Below are 19,185 nucleotides of genomic sequence, written 5' to 3' on the forward strand. Positions count from 1 at the left end.
ACAACCTGAGGCAGTCAGACACTCAACTGACTGGGTCACCCAGGCGCCGCTGAGGAGTTGATCTTATTGGGGGAAAGACCATAGGAAGCCACGGAAGACACTTGAACAGGAGAGTGTTAGTTAGCATGACTTTTTTAGGAAGAGAAATCTGGTAGCAGCAGCAAAAGGAGGCAGGCATACCCTCACATGATATGCTCCCCATTTCCTGAGGTCTGGGGTGTCTCTGCCCACCACTGGGAGAAAGTGGACAACTTCCTCTCCTCAGCCTGGCCAGGGAGATAAGGTGGCAAGGACAGGAAGTTGTCTTAAGGAGCTGAGGAGTTGGCAGCCTGGCCCAAAGCCCCCACCCCCACCCTGTGCAGGGTGTCCTTGTAGAGGTAAATTCAGGGGAAGGAGGCCAGGCCCCTCAGGCCAAAATGCAACGATCCAGGTGTCCTGGGCTGGCTGAGGGGCCCTTGGGTACCTGCTCTGTCCTGCTGCTGACAGGTCTGCACTTCCTGTGCCCTTGAAGACCAGGTATGCTCCTGTTCCAGGAAGAGGTTCTGGAGTTTTCCTACCTCAACTCTGTCGTGCAAACACCCTCCCTGACACCTCCTGGGAACAAAGGTGAGTCAGACCAGACGTCTGCCCTCAAGGGTATCAACAGGCCAGGGAGCAGAGCAGACAATGGACACCAGGGTGCTGTGAGCCTGATGGGGTCATGCGGGCTACCAGAGCCCTGTTGGCCTCATGGATGAGAAGTGGCTTCCAAGCCTTAAGAACTAGTAGGGATCAGCACTAAAAGATGGACGGGTGTTCCAAGCAGAGGGGACGACTGAATAAACAAAGATTCAGAGGCAAGAAACTTCCTATTGTGTGCAATGACCTAGATGTGGCCCCCGTGTGACAACCATGGGAGGCAGGAAGTAGTGCGGCTGAATGGTGGGCTGGGAAATCTAGATACCCTCTTAGAGGCAAGGTTGAGGGGAGATGACACGGTGAAGGTCCCCATCTTAGAGCACAGGGAGAGGCTGAAGGGAGAGGTTATACAAGTGGCTCCAGGCCAGGTGGGGCTCCGGCCCAGGAGGACTGGTGGGCGTGCTTACATGGGGTCCCCAAGCCCAAAAGATCAAAATAAAAGAACTTGGCATCAGAGAGAAGATAGCAGACAGGAGCATCTCCCGGTCTGAACAGTTGGGAGCCAGTCTTTCCTGCCCCTCCAGAGGGGACTGTTCAAGTAGGTGGAGGTAGGAGGATAAGACAGTGGACTTAGAATTGGTGCTCAGCAGCAGGGTCATAGGGAGCCTGGGACACCTGCTGGCTGGGCCTGGATGACGCTGGTGAAGAGGAAATGAGGTTCCCAGGTCTCTAGGGCTGTTTGCATTTTCAGTCAAACCATTTACAAACCAAAGTGGGGCAGTGGCAGGGCAACCCCGGCCTCTCTGTCTTCTCAAAGGACTGCACTGCCTCAGTCCCTCCCACAGCCAGCACTGATGCGACAGACGGGAGCCTGAGGCCCAGAGACAGCAGGCACCTCCAAGGCCTCACAGAAAAGCCTACTTTACACAGGCTGTCCCTCAGCCCAGATCACTTTTCCCTCCCCTGTTCCTTCAGATTTCCCCTGTTCCTTCCTCTGGGAGATCTTCCCTGAGCTCCCTGATTGAGAGAACCCCCTCCTGACCATGTGTCAAGACTCTGATGGCCACCCTGCAGTCTGTTTCTATGTGTGGTTAGTTGGGATTAATGACTGAGGGAGCGACCTCAGGGAGAACAGGGGCCATCCCTCCAGGGCCTGGCACTGTCTCTGGTACATGCTGGGTCCTTGTTAAATATTTTACAAAGAGGGAGGGAGGGAGAAAGGGAGGCCTTATTCTGGCCTCATTCAGAGCCCATCAAAAGTATGCAGGGAGGAGAGCAAATACACAGGACTGAGGTGGCTAAGGAAGTGAGTTTCCCAAGTGGAGAGAGATTTTAGGGAGAGGAGCCTAGGAGAACAGTCCAGGCCAGGGGAACAGCGTGAACAAAGAGGTGGAGCTGGAATGCACAAGGCCAGTTTGAGGAATTTTGAGACCAGTTCACCTAGAGATGCCAACTGGTAAAGGACTGTGATTGCTGGGTTGAAGAGTTTGGACTTTACCCTGAAGTAATTGGGAGCTAAGAAAGGTTCATAAGCAGAGGGATGAACTCATGGAACCACCAGCTCAGTCAGGCAATCTGTATGTGCAGAGGTAGGTCTGGAAGCGGGGAGACCAGGGAGGAAGCTTGAGAGAGAAGGTGGGGCTTGAGCTCAGGCAGTGATAATAAAGTGGGAGGCAGGAAGAATAGAGCAGGCAGGAGACCACCCTTCTCCACTGGTCAAAGCTCCATTCACCTCGTGCTTTGGGAGGGGCTTCCAGGTAGGTAGACTGGTGGGGTGTTTAGGAGCCTGGGCTCTGGAGTTAGAGTAGCCCAGGTTTGAAATCCAGCTGTGTGCCCTTGGGCAAGTCCCCTAGGCCCTCAGAGCATCTCTTTGTCTAGGAAATGAGAACAGGGCTGGCAACATAATTTGTAGGGCCAGTGCAAAATGAAATGTGGAGCCCCTCTCTAAAAAAGAGGGTGAAGGGGCGCCTAGGTGGCTCAGTTGGTTAAGCATCCAACTTCAGCTCAGGTCATGATCTCGTGGTTTGTGAGTTCGAGCCCCATGTCGGGCTCTGTGCTGATACCTCACAGCCTGGAGCCTGCTTTGGATTCTGTGTCTCCCTCTCTCTCTGCCCCTTGCTCTCTCTCTCTCTCAAAAATAAATAAACATTAAGAAAAATTTTTTATAAAAAAAAGAGGGGGGGAATGTGCCATTGTACATTATACATTGTACAAAGCTTTTCCTTCTGCAATCTCTGCTTTACTGGTCATGATGGGTTTTTTTTTTTTTTTAATTTGCTATTTACTCTTCTAAGTAAAGGAAAATGCAAAATTTAAATTATTAGCCTGAATTGTACCATTCATCTTTATTTTGTGCAATGCCAGTTTTAAAGGCAAAATTAAGAGCATTTCACTCATATGTTCAATCACTAAAATGACACCAATTGTATTTCATAGCTGGTGTGTGCATATGTGGGCCCAGCACACTTCCACTGTGCAACTCTGCCGTGCATGCATATATATGTGGTTTGGACCAGAACAGCGGGAATGCTGCACAATACTTACTCACTGTTTTCATTTCACTTCTTGACATGGGTGAATCCTGGCCCTTGGGCTTACAGATGAGTAAGGATATACTAAAAGAAAAGGGAACTCTGGGTTGCCCTCTCTTTCCCCTTTCTTCTATGGCTTTCTTTCTTTCTTTCTTTCTTTCTTTCTTTCTTTCAAGTTGTTTTATTCATTTTGAGAGAAAGAGTGAGCAGGGGAGGAGCAGAGAGAGAATCCCATGCAGGCTCTGCACCATCAGCATGGAATAGGGCATCCTTTCTAATTTAAGTGGCTGGCAAATGCTGGGAAGTATCATGAGTGAGGAAGTGTTTCTTAGGATACTATTGCCTTCTTTTTGCTTTTGAAGCAAGTTCTGGTTCAAAGGCAAAGCATGGCCTATCAGGGTGGTCAGCACTCCCACTTACTCAGTTGTAGACATAACACGCTTGCTTTATACCCAGTTTGAGTCTCACTGAACTCCCATGCATCATGAGTCCACCAGAATTCTGAGCTCATAGAGCATCACAAACTCTATATTTGAATGTGACAGCATATTTGGCATAGCCTCTCGGCTTACATACATGCTCTGTTGACTTCATTTACAAAGTGTAAGTTCAGAGATAAAATTATGCAGAATTACGAGACAATGATAGCAGAGCATTAACCAAGCACCAGACCCTGCGTAATCATACACTTTATATGCCCATGTAGCCGGGAATAATTGTGTAGTACTTACCCCAGTGTTGTTGTGGGGATTAAATGAGATGATATGGGAAAAGAACTTAGCACAGGGCCTGGCACATGGTGACTCTTCACCTCAGGTGACAGGCAAGAGGCAAATCAGAGTGCTGGGGCACAGACCTCAGGCCAGCCAATGAGGCTCTAGGACAAGGCCCAGAGGAGGGACATCTGGGAAACCTTCCTCTGTTGGTCCCATGTTTTTCATCTTCGTTTCTGGCTGCTCCTTCTCCATCTCCCCTGCAAGTCCCTATCCCACTGCTATAAGAGTAAGAGTAATGCTAGGAACCATTTATTGAGCACGTACTATTTCTGGACACCATATTTTACCAACATCCATCAGTTAGTTCCCACAGCAGCTCTTTAAGGCCATTTCCAAATGGCAGAAGCCCTTACTAAGAAAGGAATTTACTGACTCACGCAACTGAAAAAAAAAAAAACAAAAAAACAAAAAAACAAAAAACCAACTAGGGATGGACTGATTGCAGGTAGATGTCATCAGAAATTTGCCTTTCTCCATCTCTCTACTTCTCTTTGTGGTAATTTCATGGCAGGAAAACTCTACTCTCATGGTGGCAATATGGCTGCCAGCAACACCAAACTTACAGTGCACCAGATTCACCACCACTTTAGGGACATAATAACAATATTTTCCCTAATATTCTAATAAAAATCCAAGTCAATGGCTCTGATTGGCCGACTTCTGGTCACATGCTTGTCCTGAACCAATCGGTCTCTATGGCCAGGGAGTTATAGGCCCCTCCTTGGCTAGAACAGAGTCAAAGGCCACCCCTAGATCTAGGAAATGGGATCAGTTCTAAGGGAACCACAAGGAATGAGGGAGGAGCAGGGAAGATTCTCATAAAGAAAACCAAGAAAGGAGGATGGATGCTGGGTTTCATCAATCCTGGAAGTGGGTCATTATTATCTCCATATATGGCTAAGACTACCTATTCACCAGACTAGTTTTCTCTTCTTTCTTAAATATATATATTTTTTATTTGAGAGAAAGAGAGAGAGAGAGCACACACGAGTGGGGGAGAGGAGCAGAGGAAGATAGAGAGAATCATAAGCAGCCTGCAGGCCCAGCGCAAGCCTGATGCAGGGCTCCATCCCACGACCCTGGGATCATGACCTGACAGGAAATCAAGAGGTGGACGCTCAACAAACTGAGCCACCCAGGCCCCCCCCCACCACTTCTTTCTAAGCACAGGTAGACTACATTTCCCAGCTCTCCCTGTAGTTAGATGTGGCCATATGACTGAATTCTGATCAATGGAACTTGAGAGAAAATGAGGTCCTCACCTCCCGGACTGCCTCATACACTGATCACCACCCTCCTTCCTCTTTCTCCTTTTGCTGACTGGATGCACGTGAGTGTGGTAACCTTGGAACCACATTGGAGATGGCAGAATCACAGAGCAGAAGGAACCTGGGCCTCAGTGTCGCCACTCCACCAAGCAGAACACCTGCTTCAGACTTAACATGACCGAGAAATAAACTTCCATGTTGCTTAAGTCTTTACACATTTTGGAGTGACCTTGTTACAGTAGTTGACTTACCCTAATAATTACAGATGAACAAGGTGAGGTTCAGAGGGGTGAAGTGCCTTGCCCAAGGCCACACAGCCTGCAAGAAGCAGAGCCCAGATTCAAAGCCGAGCCTACCAGACTCTAGTCACAGCCCTTTGGCTGCAGTAGACAAAAACCTGCTCAAACTGTGACAAATAAAGGCAGGTCTATGCAAAGTGCACAGAATTGTGCCTTGTGGAATCTCGGGGAGCCAAGGGCAGAAGTACGGTAGAGGCTCTGAGGAACTTGGATGCCATTAAGCAGTCTCCGTCTCTGCCTCTCTCTCCCTCTCTCTGACACCACATGGTATCTTGCCTGAATGTCTTGCTTTGTGTAGACTTGGTTTTCCCTCCGCTCTCCCACTGCTGTACTTCACATGATGTTAACTCCTGCCCTCTAACTGTAGTCCAAGCGCCTATGGTCATAGGTCTGGATATAACCTCTGGCTCAACATTTAAACTCTTCGAGAGAGACTTTGATTGGCTCAGTTCACCTGCCTATGGCTGAGTGACTCCTGGCTCAGAGCCCTCCCCTGGTCACTCAGCTGGGAAGGGGGATTACATGAACAGTTCAGGCTGCCTCCCAGGTATCCCTCTTCAGCCCCAAACCACAGCTGCCTTAAGACATCTCTACCTGGAGTCTCCCAGACCCCTCATACCCCTTGGTACCCCACTTGGCGCCAAATATACCCCTTGATTCCTCTCCCCACATCAATCTGCTGCTCCCTTACCTCAAGGCTGAACCTCTCTCCCACCCAGCTACTGATGCCAGAAACTTGGGGGTTAGCTGGGACTCCTCACTATCTCTCATCACTGAATCTAATCCATTACTAGGTTCAGTCCATTGCAGCCTTGTCTGTCTTGATTCACACTGCCTCACTTTTTGTCAGGAGGATTGCAGGGTCCCTTCAGCCTCTGCTCTCCCCTTCAAAAGCTCCATCTCTTAATGCTTAAAAAGCCTTCAGTCCAAAATCCAGGCCATTATATGGACAATCAAGGTTCTCAGCATCATAGCCCTGTCTCTCTGACCTACCTTCCTAATCCTGGTGCTCATGCTCCTTATGATCCAGCCATGCTGAAGGATTGAATCACTACCCCTGGCAGACAGCTGAGGTGTCCCACCTTCAACACTGGCTGTTTTTTTCTGACTGCAACACCCTTTTTTTCTCATGTGTCTAAGTCCTTCTAAGGAAGACCTACCTTTCCCCCATGCTCCAGCCTGGTCTCCTCAGGTGAAGTGAGGTAGGCATGTCTGTTGCCAGAGAGGCGGTAAATTGTGCCAACCATCTATCCTGTGAGAGAGTTCGAAAGAGCTGGGCCCAGATGCCAGGACCGAAGTTCTCAGTACCCGGCAGCTGGGAGGTGGGGAGGATAGACCTGCCCTTTGGACAGCATGCCTGTGACCATGTCACTTTGGCCACCAGCTGTTTGTCCAAGTGCAGATAAAGCATACACTCACTGAGTGTCTCAATGCTTAAGGAGGCACAGTGAAGATCAGACAGAGGAGGAGGACCACATTCTATCCTGGCAGGGAGAGATCAGGAGCTGGGGGGTACACACGGTCGGATAGGGGTCAGCAACCAGGGCCAGGCTGAAAGCTTGGGCTTGTGTGTGCAGTTGCAGTATCTGGAAAGGCTTTCTGGCTGCACAGGAACTCACTGTAGGGTTTAGGGTTTGAACAGCTGGCTGGGTGGGCTCAATCTGGAATCTATGACCTGGTGCAGCCAAGGTGGATCCCAGAGGCTGAAGACAGCAGAGGCCAGCTTGGGAGGGGGTGGGGCGAAAGAGGGCAGATGGATGAGACTGGATGGCTCTTAAGCTGAAGGGGGTGCCTGGAGTAGACTGCTCTCTGCTCCTTCTTTTGATGGGGTGAGTGGTTTCTGCCTTCCCACAGCTCGATTCCCTGACCTGCAACTCCTTCTCTTGGCACCCCTTAGAGAGGCTGGAACTCAGGGAGCGCTGGACTGGGGGTTCCTAGGTCCCTCCCCATCCCTGACTCAGGGTCACTCTCCCTGGGACCCTGGGCAGAGGCCTCTACCCCAGCCCCTCAGGCCTCTAGGGAGCCCCACCCCCACCCTGGCAGATACATTTCCTGCTGGGGTAAGACTGTGAGTCTAAGGTAATGAGACTGATTTTCTTTCTCATACACTGGTTCATCGTTAGAGGTTCGGTTGTATGAGGAATAACCATGCATCGCTGACCATTTGGAAGAGATAAAGAAAGCACAGACATCAAAAGAAGAAAACATCAAGTAATCTCCGCAGTAGTTGCGCTTATTCACAGGCTTTTGGGTTCTCTCTAGACCCAAGGTCCTCCTTTGCATATTCAAGTTCGGGGATAGGAAGCCATTCTATGGACACCTCGATTTTGCAACCCCCCAGGACCCAGGAAGGCTCAAAAGAGGACAGCCCTGAGAATCGTGCTCCGCAGCCCTCCGCAGCTCTCGGCCCTTGGTGGCGCCCAGAGCCCTGAGGACAGGGGCTGCGGCCCCTCCCGGACACGCTAGGCGCGCTCCCCGCAGGAGGCCTCAGTTCCCCCTTCCGCAGAATGGGCTGACGGCCCAGCCTCTGCGCCCCGGGGCGCTGCGGGGGCGGGGCAGGGAGGCAGCGGGCTCCTAGGGCTGCCGGAAGGGGTGTGAGTGCGGGGGCGGGCTCCACGCCGCCCCGCCCCGGGGAGGGAGCCCGGGGCGCTGCATCCTGGCGCGGGCCTCCGCCGCCGCTGCAGCCACTGCCGTCGGGAAAGGTCCCGGCGCGGACATGACCTCGCGCGCCGCTCTCCTGGGCGGGAGCTCCCGGCGCCCAGCGCAGTAGCCCCGCGAAGAGGCGGCGGACTGGACGGTGCAGACCGCGCAGAAAACCAGGCGGGCGGCATGGAGGCGGCGCACCTGCTCTCGGCAGCCGACGTGCTGCGCCGCTTCTCGGTGACGGTCGAGGGCGGCCTGAGGCCAGAGCAGGTGACTAGCGCGCGAGAGCGCTACGGCCCCAACGGTGAGAGCGTCGGCCTGGCCAGGGAAGCGGGGACCCGCAGTTTCAGTTTACTCCCCTGCGCCGCAAAGGGGAGCGGACCTCTCCGGTTCCAACCCTCGGTTACCGCAGGCGGGCCGGAAGCGAGGGCTCCAGAAACTTCTGCAGATGCTCTTGGGGCACTCGGACGGGCTGCGCGGCCACCTTCGCATGGGGGTGCAGGGCGGGTTCCGGGTTTAGAGACCTGACCCCTGGCTCCCCTTCCCCAGGCCCAGGGATCTGTCCGGACCTTACAGGCTTTCCACATCCACTCCCCACCCCATCCACTCCCGCAAGCTTTAATCCACCCCCATCCGCGGTCAGCGCTGGGTTCCGGTCCTGCACTGCAACCTGCCCCCATTGTGCAAAGGCATTCGCCGACCTCAGCTGACCAGGAACCAACAGGGACTCTAAGACCCAGCCTCCCAGCTGGCCCAGAGGGTCTCCCCTGAGGGCTCAATAAACACCCAGAAGGTGCAATTTGTCAGCTGGCAGCCTTGGTGCCCCCACCCCCACCTTCAGGTCTTCCTCTTTCTGCAACCCAAGGCGGATGTGGCTGGCGGGAGGGAGTCGGTGGGGGCTTTGAACTGCTTAGGCGGGAGACCTACCTCCCTGGGGGTGGCAGATTCAAGGCCTGGCTCAGGGAGTTGCCAGGATAGGCCTTTCCCTCCTGCGTGACCGTGACTGTGACCGGGAGCAGCACCTGACTGCCGCTGGGCAGGGAGGGAGCGTTTATGCTGTTGCTGTTTGGGTGGAAGTGGTATCATTTCTTCTTATCTTCTAAGGAGTTTGGGATTCTCCATCTGCCAAAAGGCACAAGTACCAGGTACTACCCAGATGTGGCCCAGGCACACAGGTGGAAGATGGAGGGGTCCCCTCCTCAAGTCACTTCCAGTCAGGACTTGCCACCCTCTTCATTCACCCCCAGGGTACTGTGCACAATTTTGGGGATCCAGATGGAAATATACCCCCACCCCCCCAAGTGCAACCTGGACCCACTTTGTTTTAGGACTTGGGGCCTCACCCTTTCAGGGATCCCGGCCAGCCAGAGGGGAAGGTGCTCTGGCCTGAGTGTCTTACTGCTCAGGGATGGCTTGAAAATTACAAAGAGCTGTCAGAAAGGGAGCTTTGGGTTTTGTATTGGCTTATGAAAACCACCTCTTATATAAATATTATCTTTCTGGAGCAGAAATCCTTTTCCAAAAAAATTAGTTGCTATATTTAGTTGAGCTGTGGGAGGAACTAGGGAGATAAATATTATTTAATATCCTCCATTAGTGACTTGGCAGGGAGGGTGTCATTGCTGCAAGAGGACAGGGCAGCAGGACTTTTCCCCCAACCCTGGGGTGGGGGTGGGGATGGGGGTCAGGGCAGCAGGTCTGGGGTTTCACAGCCTCTTTTGTGCCCTGTGGCCTCCAGCTTGGGAGTCCTGATTCCCAAGGAAAACTGGAGACCTAGCCCTTGGTTCTGCCTCCAGAAGCCCTGTGTGACCCTAGCCTACATCCCTCTTCTTTCTGGCTCCCATGTGTTCATTGATCCAGGAGAGGAGAGGCTGCTTAAGAAGGAGGGAGCCTTAGTTCTCCCCCATATTATTTTGTCTAGTGAGGGGCTTTGGGGGTGACCAGTCCACTGAGCATCTGTGTGAAGTGATAGATAAGGATGTCGATGTGGTGTGTAGGTCCACAAAGAGGTGGATGTGCTTTTGGGGGGTGGTAAGTATGAAAAGTTGGGGGGGGGCACTGATGGGGTCCCTGGTTCCCTTGTGCTTTGATAGTGGTAATAATAAAAGGTAATGTTCACCGAGCACTTACTATGTGCCAGGCACTATTAGCACTTTTCATCTCTTATTTCTTCCCCAAAACAATTCTGTGAAAACAGCTGTTGTCATTCCCATTTTGCAGAGGAGGTAACTGAGTCACCAGAAGGTTAGACAACTTGCCCAAGGTCAGATAATATTTGATGGAGCCGGTCCTGGGTACCTGTCCCTCTCTAGCCTCCCTTTTTCTGTCTGTAGAAGGGAGTCACTGGTTCTACAGGCCTTGGGCCCCTGATGGTGGCTGTGCTAGGAGGTGGGTCAATTAGGCAGGAGCTCTCCCAGCAATGCCCCCAGCCCTCACAGGGCCCTAGAGATCCCTCAGATCACTGATTGGCTTCTTCTTCAGGAAGCATTCCGGGACTCTGGAAGTCCTCAGGTTAGGAGAGGGGAGCCAGCTGCCCCTTCCCGCATCATGCTCTCTCCAACCAGCCCCAGCTGAGGAGGAGTCATCTGTGTTCTGCAGTCTCTGTGGGCACTGGGGGGGTCTTTCCCTCTTGGGTAACCTGGAGTGGTGTCTACTCGTGTCTGGGATTGGGCTGACAGAATTTTGAACCTTAGCTCTGCCCCATTCACAGCTGTGCAATCCTGGATAAGCCACTTTTCCTCTCTGTGCCTTGGTTTCTTCGTGAGGCCATAATAGGATCCACGTCTTGGAGTTGCTTGCGAGTGTTTGTGTGCACCAAGCCATCCCTCCTGGTAGCAGAAGAGTCTGGGCCAGGATCTGGGCCAGCTGGGTGGTGGGGTGGGCTAGACCTACAGGTGGAGGGGAACACCCCAGGGACAAGTGACTTCCCCCGCCCCAGGAGTCTGTGCACCTGCAAGGTCGTTAGTGCTGGAAACCACAAGGAAGTCATTTGCTTAAGTCCTGAAGTTTGCAAATTCTGCTGGTAGAGAGAGGAAGGGAGGCTGGAAAGCAGGGGCTGGGGATCCTGTCCTCCTACCTTCTCTAACTCCTCCCTCCTCAGAGCTGGGGGATGGGGCCTCAGCAGTGCTGTGAGTCTGCCAGCTGGGAATGCCCCATACACACAGAACACAGCCTCTCCCAACCCCAGTGAACAGATGTGTCCTCTGAAACCCCAACAGGGGAGTGCACAGGAGGCCCCTGGCCCAGCACCTCTCGAGAGTGTGCCCTTCCCAGCAGGTCCCAGAGGTGCCCAGGACTCCATTTCTTTGGGGGTCTTTCTACATCCTTTCAGTTTATTTTTTGAATAAAAATGTACACACAGTACAACATTCAAAGGGTTAAAAGGTACAGTAAAGTCTCCCCAGACCTGTCCAGCCACCCAGTATTCCTAGGGTCTTGTGTCTCCTTCCCAAGGTATGCTGTGTACATACTCCTTTGGATCCTTATGAACTTTTTCACACGAAAGGCAGTGGATCGTGAGTGCTGTTCTGCCCCTGCTTTCCACGTGATAATCACTCTTGGAGATGGTGCCTTGTGGAGCATCCTGGGGCTTCCTAGTAGCTATGCAGGGTTTCATGTGGCTCTTCTGGTATTTCTTCACCTGGCTTTTGGAGGGCACTCAGATTGTTCATAGCCTCTCCTGTCACATGTCACAAGGCATATTCTTGTCCCCACATCACTTCACACACTTGTCAATATTGCCAAAGGATAAATTCCTAGAAGTGGAGTTGCTGGGCAAAACAGCATGTGTACTTTACATTTTGACAGCTATTGCTGAATTGTTCTCCATAAAGTTGCACCTGTTGACCTGCCTGTTTCGTCACCCCTGCACCATTGCCATGCATCACCAGACATTTTGATCTGTGCCAATCTGATGGAAAAGTGTCCTCTCATAGTTTTACTTTGCATTTCTCTGGTTACCAGTCATGTTGGGCATTTTTCCATGTATTTTGGAGCCATTTGATTTTCTTGTGTCCGTGAATGGGCTGCCCATCACCTTTGCTGGATGTGAGCCAAGGCAAGAGGCAGGACTGTGTTGGGCATGTCCTACCAAGCAGGCCAACACCTGAGGGCCCTGGAGAGCCCAGTGATTTGGAAGTCAGGCAAGATCCCAGAAGGTCTGGGGTGGTTCCTGTTCAAGGGAGCTAGGGAAAGGGCTCTAACAGGAACTGGAGCCTTCCATCTGTACACTGGATACAACGGCCCCAGAGCTGCAGGTGGGAGGGGTGGCTAGATTTAGATTATTGCCAGTCGTGTCTGGGCTGTGACCTTATCTCCTGCCTTCAACCCGGGCCCCAGTTGGCTGCTGGAACTCAGGAAACCCATGTGTGTGGCCGTAGGAAACTTGGCCAAGGGGTGTGGGGCCAGGCAGGAGGAGGGGGTGAGGTCTGAGTGGTCCACCTTGCTGGGTGGCCTCAGGAAGACTTGTCCTTCCTTGGCCTCAGTGCCCTCTTCAGTGCAGACGTGGGATCCTGAGATTCCCCTGAAGGCCTTGCAGGATATGAAACGATTCTTGGATCTGAGGAAAGTGTGGTTTCCCTACAGGCATGGGAAGTTCCAGATCTCTTAGGTCCACCCTAGATTTCATGCCCACTGGCCCTCTTGGGCAGCCTTGGCACTCCCCCGCCCCCACCCCAGGAACAGCATCCCCTCACACCAGGAGCTCCTTGAGGCAGGACCGAGTCTGTCCACACCATGCTGGCATATAGATGTTAAGCAGACCCTTTGCCAGGGTTTTCTACTGCCAGATCAGCCAGGTAGTCTGTAGGCCTCTGCATTTGGGGAGCTGCTTCCCAAGGCCCCCTGGAGAGCAGGACCATGTTGTCCACTCTAGATAGGTCCTAGAGACCCGGACAGGGCCAGGTGAACTGGGTGCGGTCTGCCCAGTGAAGGCGTCTCCCTGATTCTGCAAGTGATAACTTAATTGCCCTGTAAACTTACTTTTGAGGAAGACCTTGGTGAGCTCTTGCCTCTCCAGGCTGGAATCAACAATTTAGAAGTTGAAATACCAGTTTCCAATGTTTTGAGATGAGAAAAAGGAGTCAAGAGGGAAGATCAGGGGAGCAGGTGATGCATGCAGCCTGGGGTAGCCTTGGCCGTATACCCCACTTCTCCTGGGCTCCAGGCTGTGGGCCCAGGGCCTTGACCTGAACAATGGGGCGACTGAGTAAACAATTCTGTGAGGCTCTTTATGGACCCAGGGGTGACTCATTCCCTCCCCGCCCTGGAAGGGCTCCCATCAGGTGGGGGTGACCGCAATACTGATGACTAGTAAGAGAAGAGCGGAGGGATGGGTGGATGGGCTTTTCCAAGAAGGCTTCCTGGAAGGCTGGGGTTTAGATGAGGAGCTGCGGAAAGGTACTCTGCACAGAAAGAATGGCCCAAGCAAAACTTTGGAGGGGAAGAAGCTTTAGCAAAACCAGGGAAGGTAGTGGCAATTCTAAGGCATCTCACTTGGCTGGCAGATGTCCAGGATATAGGAGGTTCTGAAAGGTCAGCTTGGGGCAGATCCAGGAAGGCCCTGAAGGCCATGCTAAGGTCAGTCTTTATTCCTCAGGCCAAGGGGAGCCACTATTGGTCTGTGAGCAGGACAGAGGCAGGGTCATTCACTCATTTCCAAATCTTTATCGAGCACCTTCTATGTGCCAGGCACTGCTCTAGGTGCTGAAGACACTGCACTTGACAAATTACTACTGGCATGGAGCTTACGTTTTAATAACCAATATTATAGCTAATATTTACTGAGCATTTACCATGTGCCGTGCGTGTTGTTTAATCTTCACAGTGACTTCAGAAGTGGTTACTATCATCCCCATTTTGCAGATGGGGAAACCGAGGCACAGAGGGGGTTAATTGACTTGTCCATAGCCAAAGAACTATCAAGAGATAGAGCATGACTTGAACTTAGCCCTCTGGACCAGACTCCTTGCCCCAAGCCATGAAGCTTCTCTGATCATATACTCCCTTTTGTCCTCCAGGGCCCACAGGCTAACTTCCAGGCCCCTTCAGGCCAGCCCCACATTGGGCATCTGGGGGCGTGGGCCAGCTCACTGACAGTAGTGACCTAGGGAAGGGGTTGGCTGGGAGAGTCCACCACGTACACTATTTCAGAAGAATAGTGGGGGACTGCATGCCACCGGGCTGGCCCAGCTGGGATGCGGAAGGGAATAGCACTTCCTGTTACTGTCTTTGGCTGCAGCCTGCTGAATGGCACCAAGAGGTGGGCAGGGCTGGGGCATTCTCCCCATTTAACAAATGGAGCATCTGACACTGTTGAGGGCTCAGCGCACCACCCCCTCCACATGCAGCCTGAGGATAGCAAGGGGGAACCAGCATCTTCCAGAGATGCCTGGGGAGAGGCTGGGACAGTGCTTTCCTAGCCCCTGGGTTCCCTCCGTGGCCCTAGGACCCGGTCACATGAAGGGACAGCCCCAGGGTTGTCTGGGGTCTTGGCAGGATTAGAATTTGAAGTAGACCAGGCCTGAGCAGACGGAGCCTAGTAACCATCAAAACACCACCTGTGAGGACAGCAGAGCCTTTGTGGGCAGGGACGATTTTGGCTAGTGGCTCTGGGATCACGACGAAGGGGTGAGCTAGCCGATGGAATCAGGGCACCCAGCCTAACAATCAGAACATAGGATGCCAAGTTTTTTCAGGTGACTTTGGCTAGCGAAGGCAGTGCAACAGGGATGGGAAGGCAGAGCAGCTTAGGAGTCAGCGCAGGAGGTGCTGAGCAGGGGGTCAAGAGCCAGACTACCCGAGTTTAAAATTTTTTGGCTTATTTATTTTTGAGAGAGAGAGAGAGCATGAGCAGGGGAGGGGCAGAGAGAGAGGGAGACACAGAACCTGAAGCAGGCACCAGGCCCTGAGCTGTCAGCACAGAGCCTGATGTGGGGCTCGAACTCACGGACCGCGAGATCATGACCTGAGTCGAAGTCGGATGCTTAACTGACTGAGCCCCCCAGGCGCCCCTGGACTACCCAAGTTTAAAGCTGCCACTTCGCAGCTGTATGACCATAAAGTAGTCATTCAACCTCTCCGTGCTTCAGTTATTTACTCTGTAAAAGGGGAATAATAATGGTATCTTCCTTCTCAGGTTGTTTGAGCATCACAAGAGAGTTAATGCCCAAGAGGATGCATGGCATTTGGCACGCCCAAGACTAATAATTCTGCTCTAATTATTATGCTGTTGAGTACCTTCTTATATGCTCAGCATATAGTACCCACCCCATAAAGCACTTGGCACACTGCTTGGTACATAATAGGTGCTCAGTAAATGTGGTTCTTACTAATGTTAATGACAGCAGCCCTTCAGGGTGGGAGTGGGTACCCCATCTTCCAAAGAGGCTCAGGATCCCACAGGGAGCCAGCTGCTCAGGCAAAACTAGAAGTATGTGCACTGCATGTACAGGGACGGGCAGGGCATCTTCTGTGACCTCGTGGCTGGCTGAGCCTCCCCCAAGGGCAGTGGGTAGGTTAGAAGGGGAACCTTGTGGTAGAGGCCAGGTCTGGGGAGAAGGGGGTATCAGTCAGGATCAGCTAGGTTATGCTGCAGTAACAAACCCCATATCTCAGTGGCTGAAAACAGTACAGGTCATTTCTTGCTCACGCTGTAGATCTGTATGTCAGTGGCAGGTCGTCTGGGGGCTTTGTGTCTCCTGTACTCTGTGATTCTGATTCACAGAGCAGACACGTCTCACGGGTTGCTGGTTGTTGTAGCAGAAGGACAAAGAGCTCCGGATCTTCACTGTCCAATGCTATAGCCACTAGCCTTGTTTGGCTGTTTAAATGTAAATGAATGAAAATTAAGTGAAATTTAAAATTCACCTACTCAGCCACACTAGCCACATTCCCAATGCTCAATAGCTACATGTGGTTAGTGGCTACTGTATGGGACAGTGCAGCTAGAGGACGCTTCCATCATCACAGAAAGTTCCACTAGACAGTACCCTTCTAAATAGAGAGTCTCCTGCCACCAATTTAATGCCCCCGCCCAGAACTAACATGCATCCTTCTTTTTGTAACTTGCACAAGGGCCAGAAAGTGCAGTCATACTATGTGCCCGCAAGGTGGGGACAATCAGAAGCATTTGGAGAACAAACGGCCACCAAAGAGTGGATCCTGAGTCGGATGTTGGGTCAGAGAGCAGAAGGGGAGAACTTGACAGGTGACTGAGGCAGGCAGAGGGCAGCTTGGGGGGAATTCGAGCTGGTACGTGTGCCCCGTGACAATGCTTCCCAACCCCAGGCCTTGACCCTGCCCAGAAAAAATGCCGTAAGGAGTATGGTGGCCTAAGGGCTACATGCCTGACAGAGGGAGGGGTTAGGGAGACAGCAGGAGGGATTCAGTGAGACTTATGGATAAGCTCCCATTGGTCAGGAACCCTGAACATCCCCACAGAGGCAGGGGGTTCGGGAGTCTCCTGATTAGAGCACAGCTGAAGCAGGCTGAGGTGTGCCATGAGGTTGGAAATATTCTGTGCCAAGGCTGGGGCATGGCAGACATGACCCCTAAAGGACCCCGCTGGATTGGAGAACTGGCCCAGAAAACTAGGCCTGGCCCTCCCCCTGCCTTTCCTGTTCACTTCAGCTAAATAGATCAGAAGGAAAAAGTCTGTTTGATTTTAATCTCAACGCAGGACACTGGAGATTACATTTTCCACGGAAAATGTCAGCCGTTGCCTAAAATAGGACCAGAAAATGTATTTTTAGGTTATGTGTTTCCCTCCTGGATTTCTGCATCCCAGTGGGCTGCTTGATACTCTCCATGGTTCAGCTGCCGGATGCCCCAGATCCTCCGAACAGGTGGTCTGGGGAGAGGCCTCCCACAGGGAGAATGGTTGCGGGTATTCGAGCTCAAAACAGGTGGACAGATACAAGGACCTGTGCCAAGAAGGAAGAAGAGGAAGGGAGAGCCAGCCTAGGTTAGAGCCTCAGAGTCCACGTTGTTGACAAGCTCCCAGGTGATGCCAGCGCTGCTAGTCGAGACAGGCCAATGAGTAGCAGGGCTCAGGGAGGCTCAGTCTGGGAGGAGCCTCAGGCCTCAACAGAGCCTGGCTTCAGCCCTTGGAGGGAGAAGCCCATTGGACTCCACCCTTTGAGTCCCAGCTCCTGTCCCTTCCCCTAGACTTACCTACTTGCTCTGTGACCTTGTTCAAGCCGCTTTTCCACTCTGGATCTCAGTTCTTGTACCTGCGGAACAGGGTGAGCATTCCTGCCCTGTCTCCCTTTAGACTGTTGGGAAGATTCAAAGACTCCAGGTACTGAGGCAGCCGGCTCGCCTGGAATAAAAGGTCCTTCAGGAAATGGAGGAGATAAAAATAGAGCTTGTAAAGTGACAGCAGGTCCTGGTGGTGTTTGGGAACATCACTCCTCAAACTGTTCTACGGGTCACAGACCAGGCGTGTGGGATGGATCTTCATGGAGTTTGCCCAGAGTGGAGGGTTTGGGGCGGGGGGGGGACAAGGTGAGACTCGGCCTCTAGGAACTTAACCATGGCAGGGTGCCTGGGGTGCTGGCTGCTGAGGTTGTGTCCAAGGGAACCCCCAGGTATGGGGGACTCAGCAGGCTGGCTGTGCTATAGACCTTGTCCAAGTACTCCCGGGGGAGCAGGTAAGTCAGAAGTAGCCTGAGCTAAAATCAAGTAAAATTTTAAATTTTACTTAATTTTCATTCATTTAAATTTGAGGGAGGGGCTACCTTGCCATGGCCATAGAGGACATTGAACAGAATTGGGCAGACATCTGAGAAAGAGCAGTGCAGGGGAGCTATCAACTCACTGGTGACCTTTGGGGTCCCTTCTCTTTAACAGTTTGCTCAGTTTCTCTGTGCAGTGGAGGAGGGTCTAGAAGGACCCATGTCCCAAGGTGAGCCATGCCATACCATGCCATACCAGATCTTCCTCAACCAGAGTGGGGTGAAGCGAGGGGAGCAATGGAAGCCTCTGTGCTCAGACCATCCATTCTGTGACCTCAGAGAGCTGTGGGGATATCTCTCGACCATCATGGTGGTCTGGGTAGGCATAGTGGGGAGGGACTGCTGAGACTCCTCCATGGCCCCACTGCATAACCCGATTATCTCTTGTCTCCTCATGGCTCCTGTGACTGCCTGGATCCCACAGAGCTCCCAACTGAGGAAGGTAAGGCTTGGGCCAGGGTGGGCTGCAAGGCCACCAGGCAACATTCTTGGGCCATTCACTGTCAGGTTGTAGCCTTCCCTCTCCCCAACAGAGTGAGGCTTTGCCGAGCCCCCCCCCCCCCCCCCCAGTATCACCCACCTGTGCCTGTAGGGCCTCAGGCTCTCAGTCTTTAAGTGGTATGGAGGGAGTGGGCCAGGTGGTCTCTGAGGCGGTCCCAGCTCTGAATGCGGGCAAGTCACTTGGTAAGGAATCCAGGCTTCACCTAGTACTCCGGTTCTCAGGGAAGTCCCTGTGGGAGCTGGTGCTGGAGCAGTTTGAAGACCTCCTGGTGCGCATCCTGCTGTTGGCTGCCCTGGTCTCCTTCGTAAGTAAGGCCCCCGTCCCACAGCATCAGTCTTCCCGGAAGGGAAGACCAGGTTGGGGCAGTGCTCAGAGGCCCAGGCTCTGAATCCCAGGTCTGTCTTCTTAGCCATGGGCATCCCTGGACCCCTACATACCTCTTGCCTTGCTCAGACTTCAGCTTGCCTCAAAGCCTGCCTCCCCAGTGGTACTCCCCAGTTGTGACAATCAGATGTCTGTCGCGGTACCTAGGTGGCTCAGTTGGTTAAGCGTCTGACTCTTGGTTTCAGCTCAAGTCATGATGTCACAGGCTCATGGGATCAAGCCCCGCATTGGGCTCTGTGCTGACAGGACAGAGCCTGCTTGGGATTCTTTCTCTCTCTCTCTCTCTCTCTCTGCCCCTCCCCCCTTCATGCGCATGCATGAGTGCACACATGTGCTGTCTCTCAAAATAAATAAATAAAACATTAAAAAAAAAAGTCTCCCTATGTTGCCAAATTATCCCTGGTGGTGGAGAGCCCTTTCCATGGTTCCC

The 19,185-nt window shown here is 52.6% G+C and overlaps 1 protein-coding gene across 4 annotated transcripts in view; it reads left to right on the top strand.

Moving 5' to 3' along the window:
* The first annotated feature begins 8,119 nt into the window (after positions 1-8,119).
* Positions 8,120-19,185, top strand: part of ATP2A3 (ATPase sarcoplasmic/endoplasmic reticulum Ca2+ transporting 3) — a 34,824-nt gene continuing 23,758 nt past the window's right edge. For 2 of the 4 annotated variants that reach the window (XR_009614440.3, XM_060647035.3), the window contains exons 1-3: positions 8,120-8,439; positions 18,294-18,311; positions 18,593-18,675. Coding sequence is in view for 3 of the 4 variants with exons in the window: in XM_060647035.3 (XP_060503018.3) it covers positions 8,322-8,439; positions 18,294-18,311; positions 18,593-18,675 (219 nt within the window). In the remaining variant the exon portion in view is untranslated. The remainder of the gene's footprint in view (positions 8,440-18,293; positions 18,312-18,592; positions 18,676-19,185) is intronic. The other 2 variants (XM_060647032.3, XM_060647033.3) reach the window with 1 other exon arrangement.

The sequence above is a fragment of the Panthera onca genome, chromosome E1 (genome assembly GCF_046562875.1).
Source record: "Panthera onca isolate mPanOnc1 chromosome E1, mPanOnc1 haplotype 2, whole genome shotgun sequence".
Lineage (NCBI taxonomy): Eukaryota > Metazoa > Chordata > Mammalia > Carnivora > Felidae > Panthera > Panthera onca.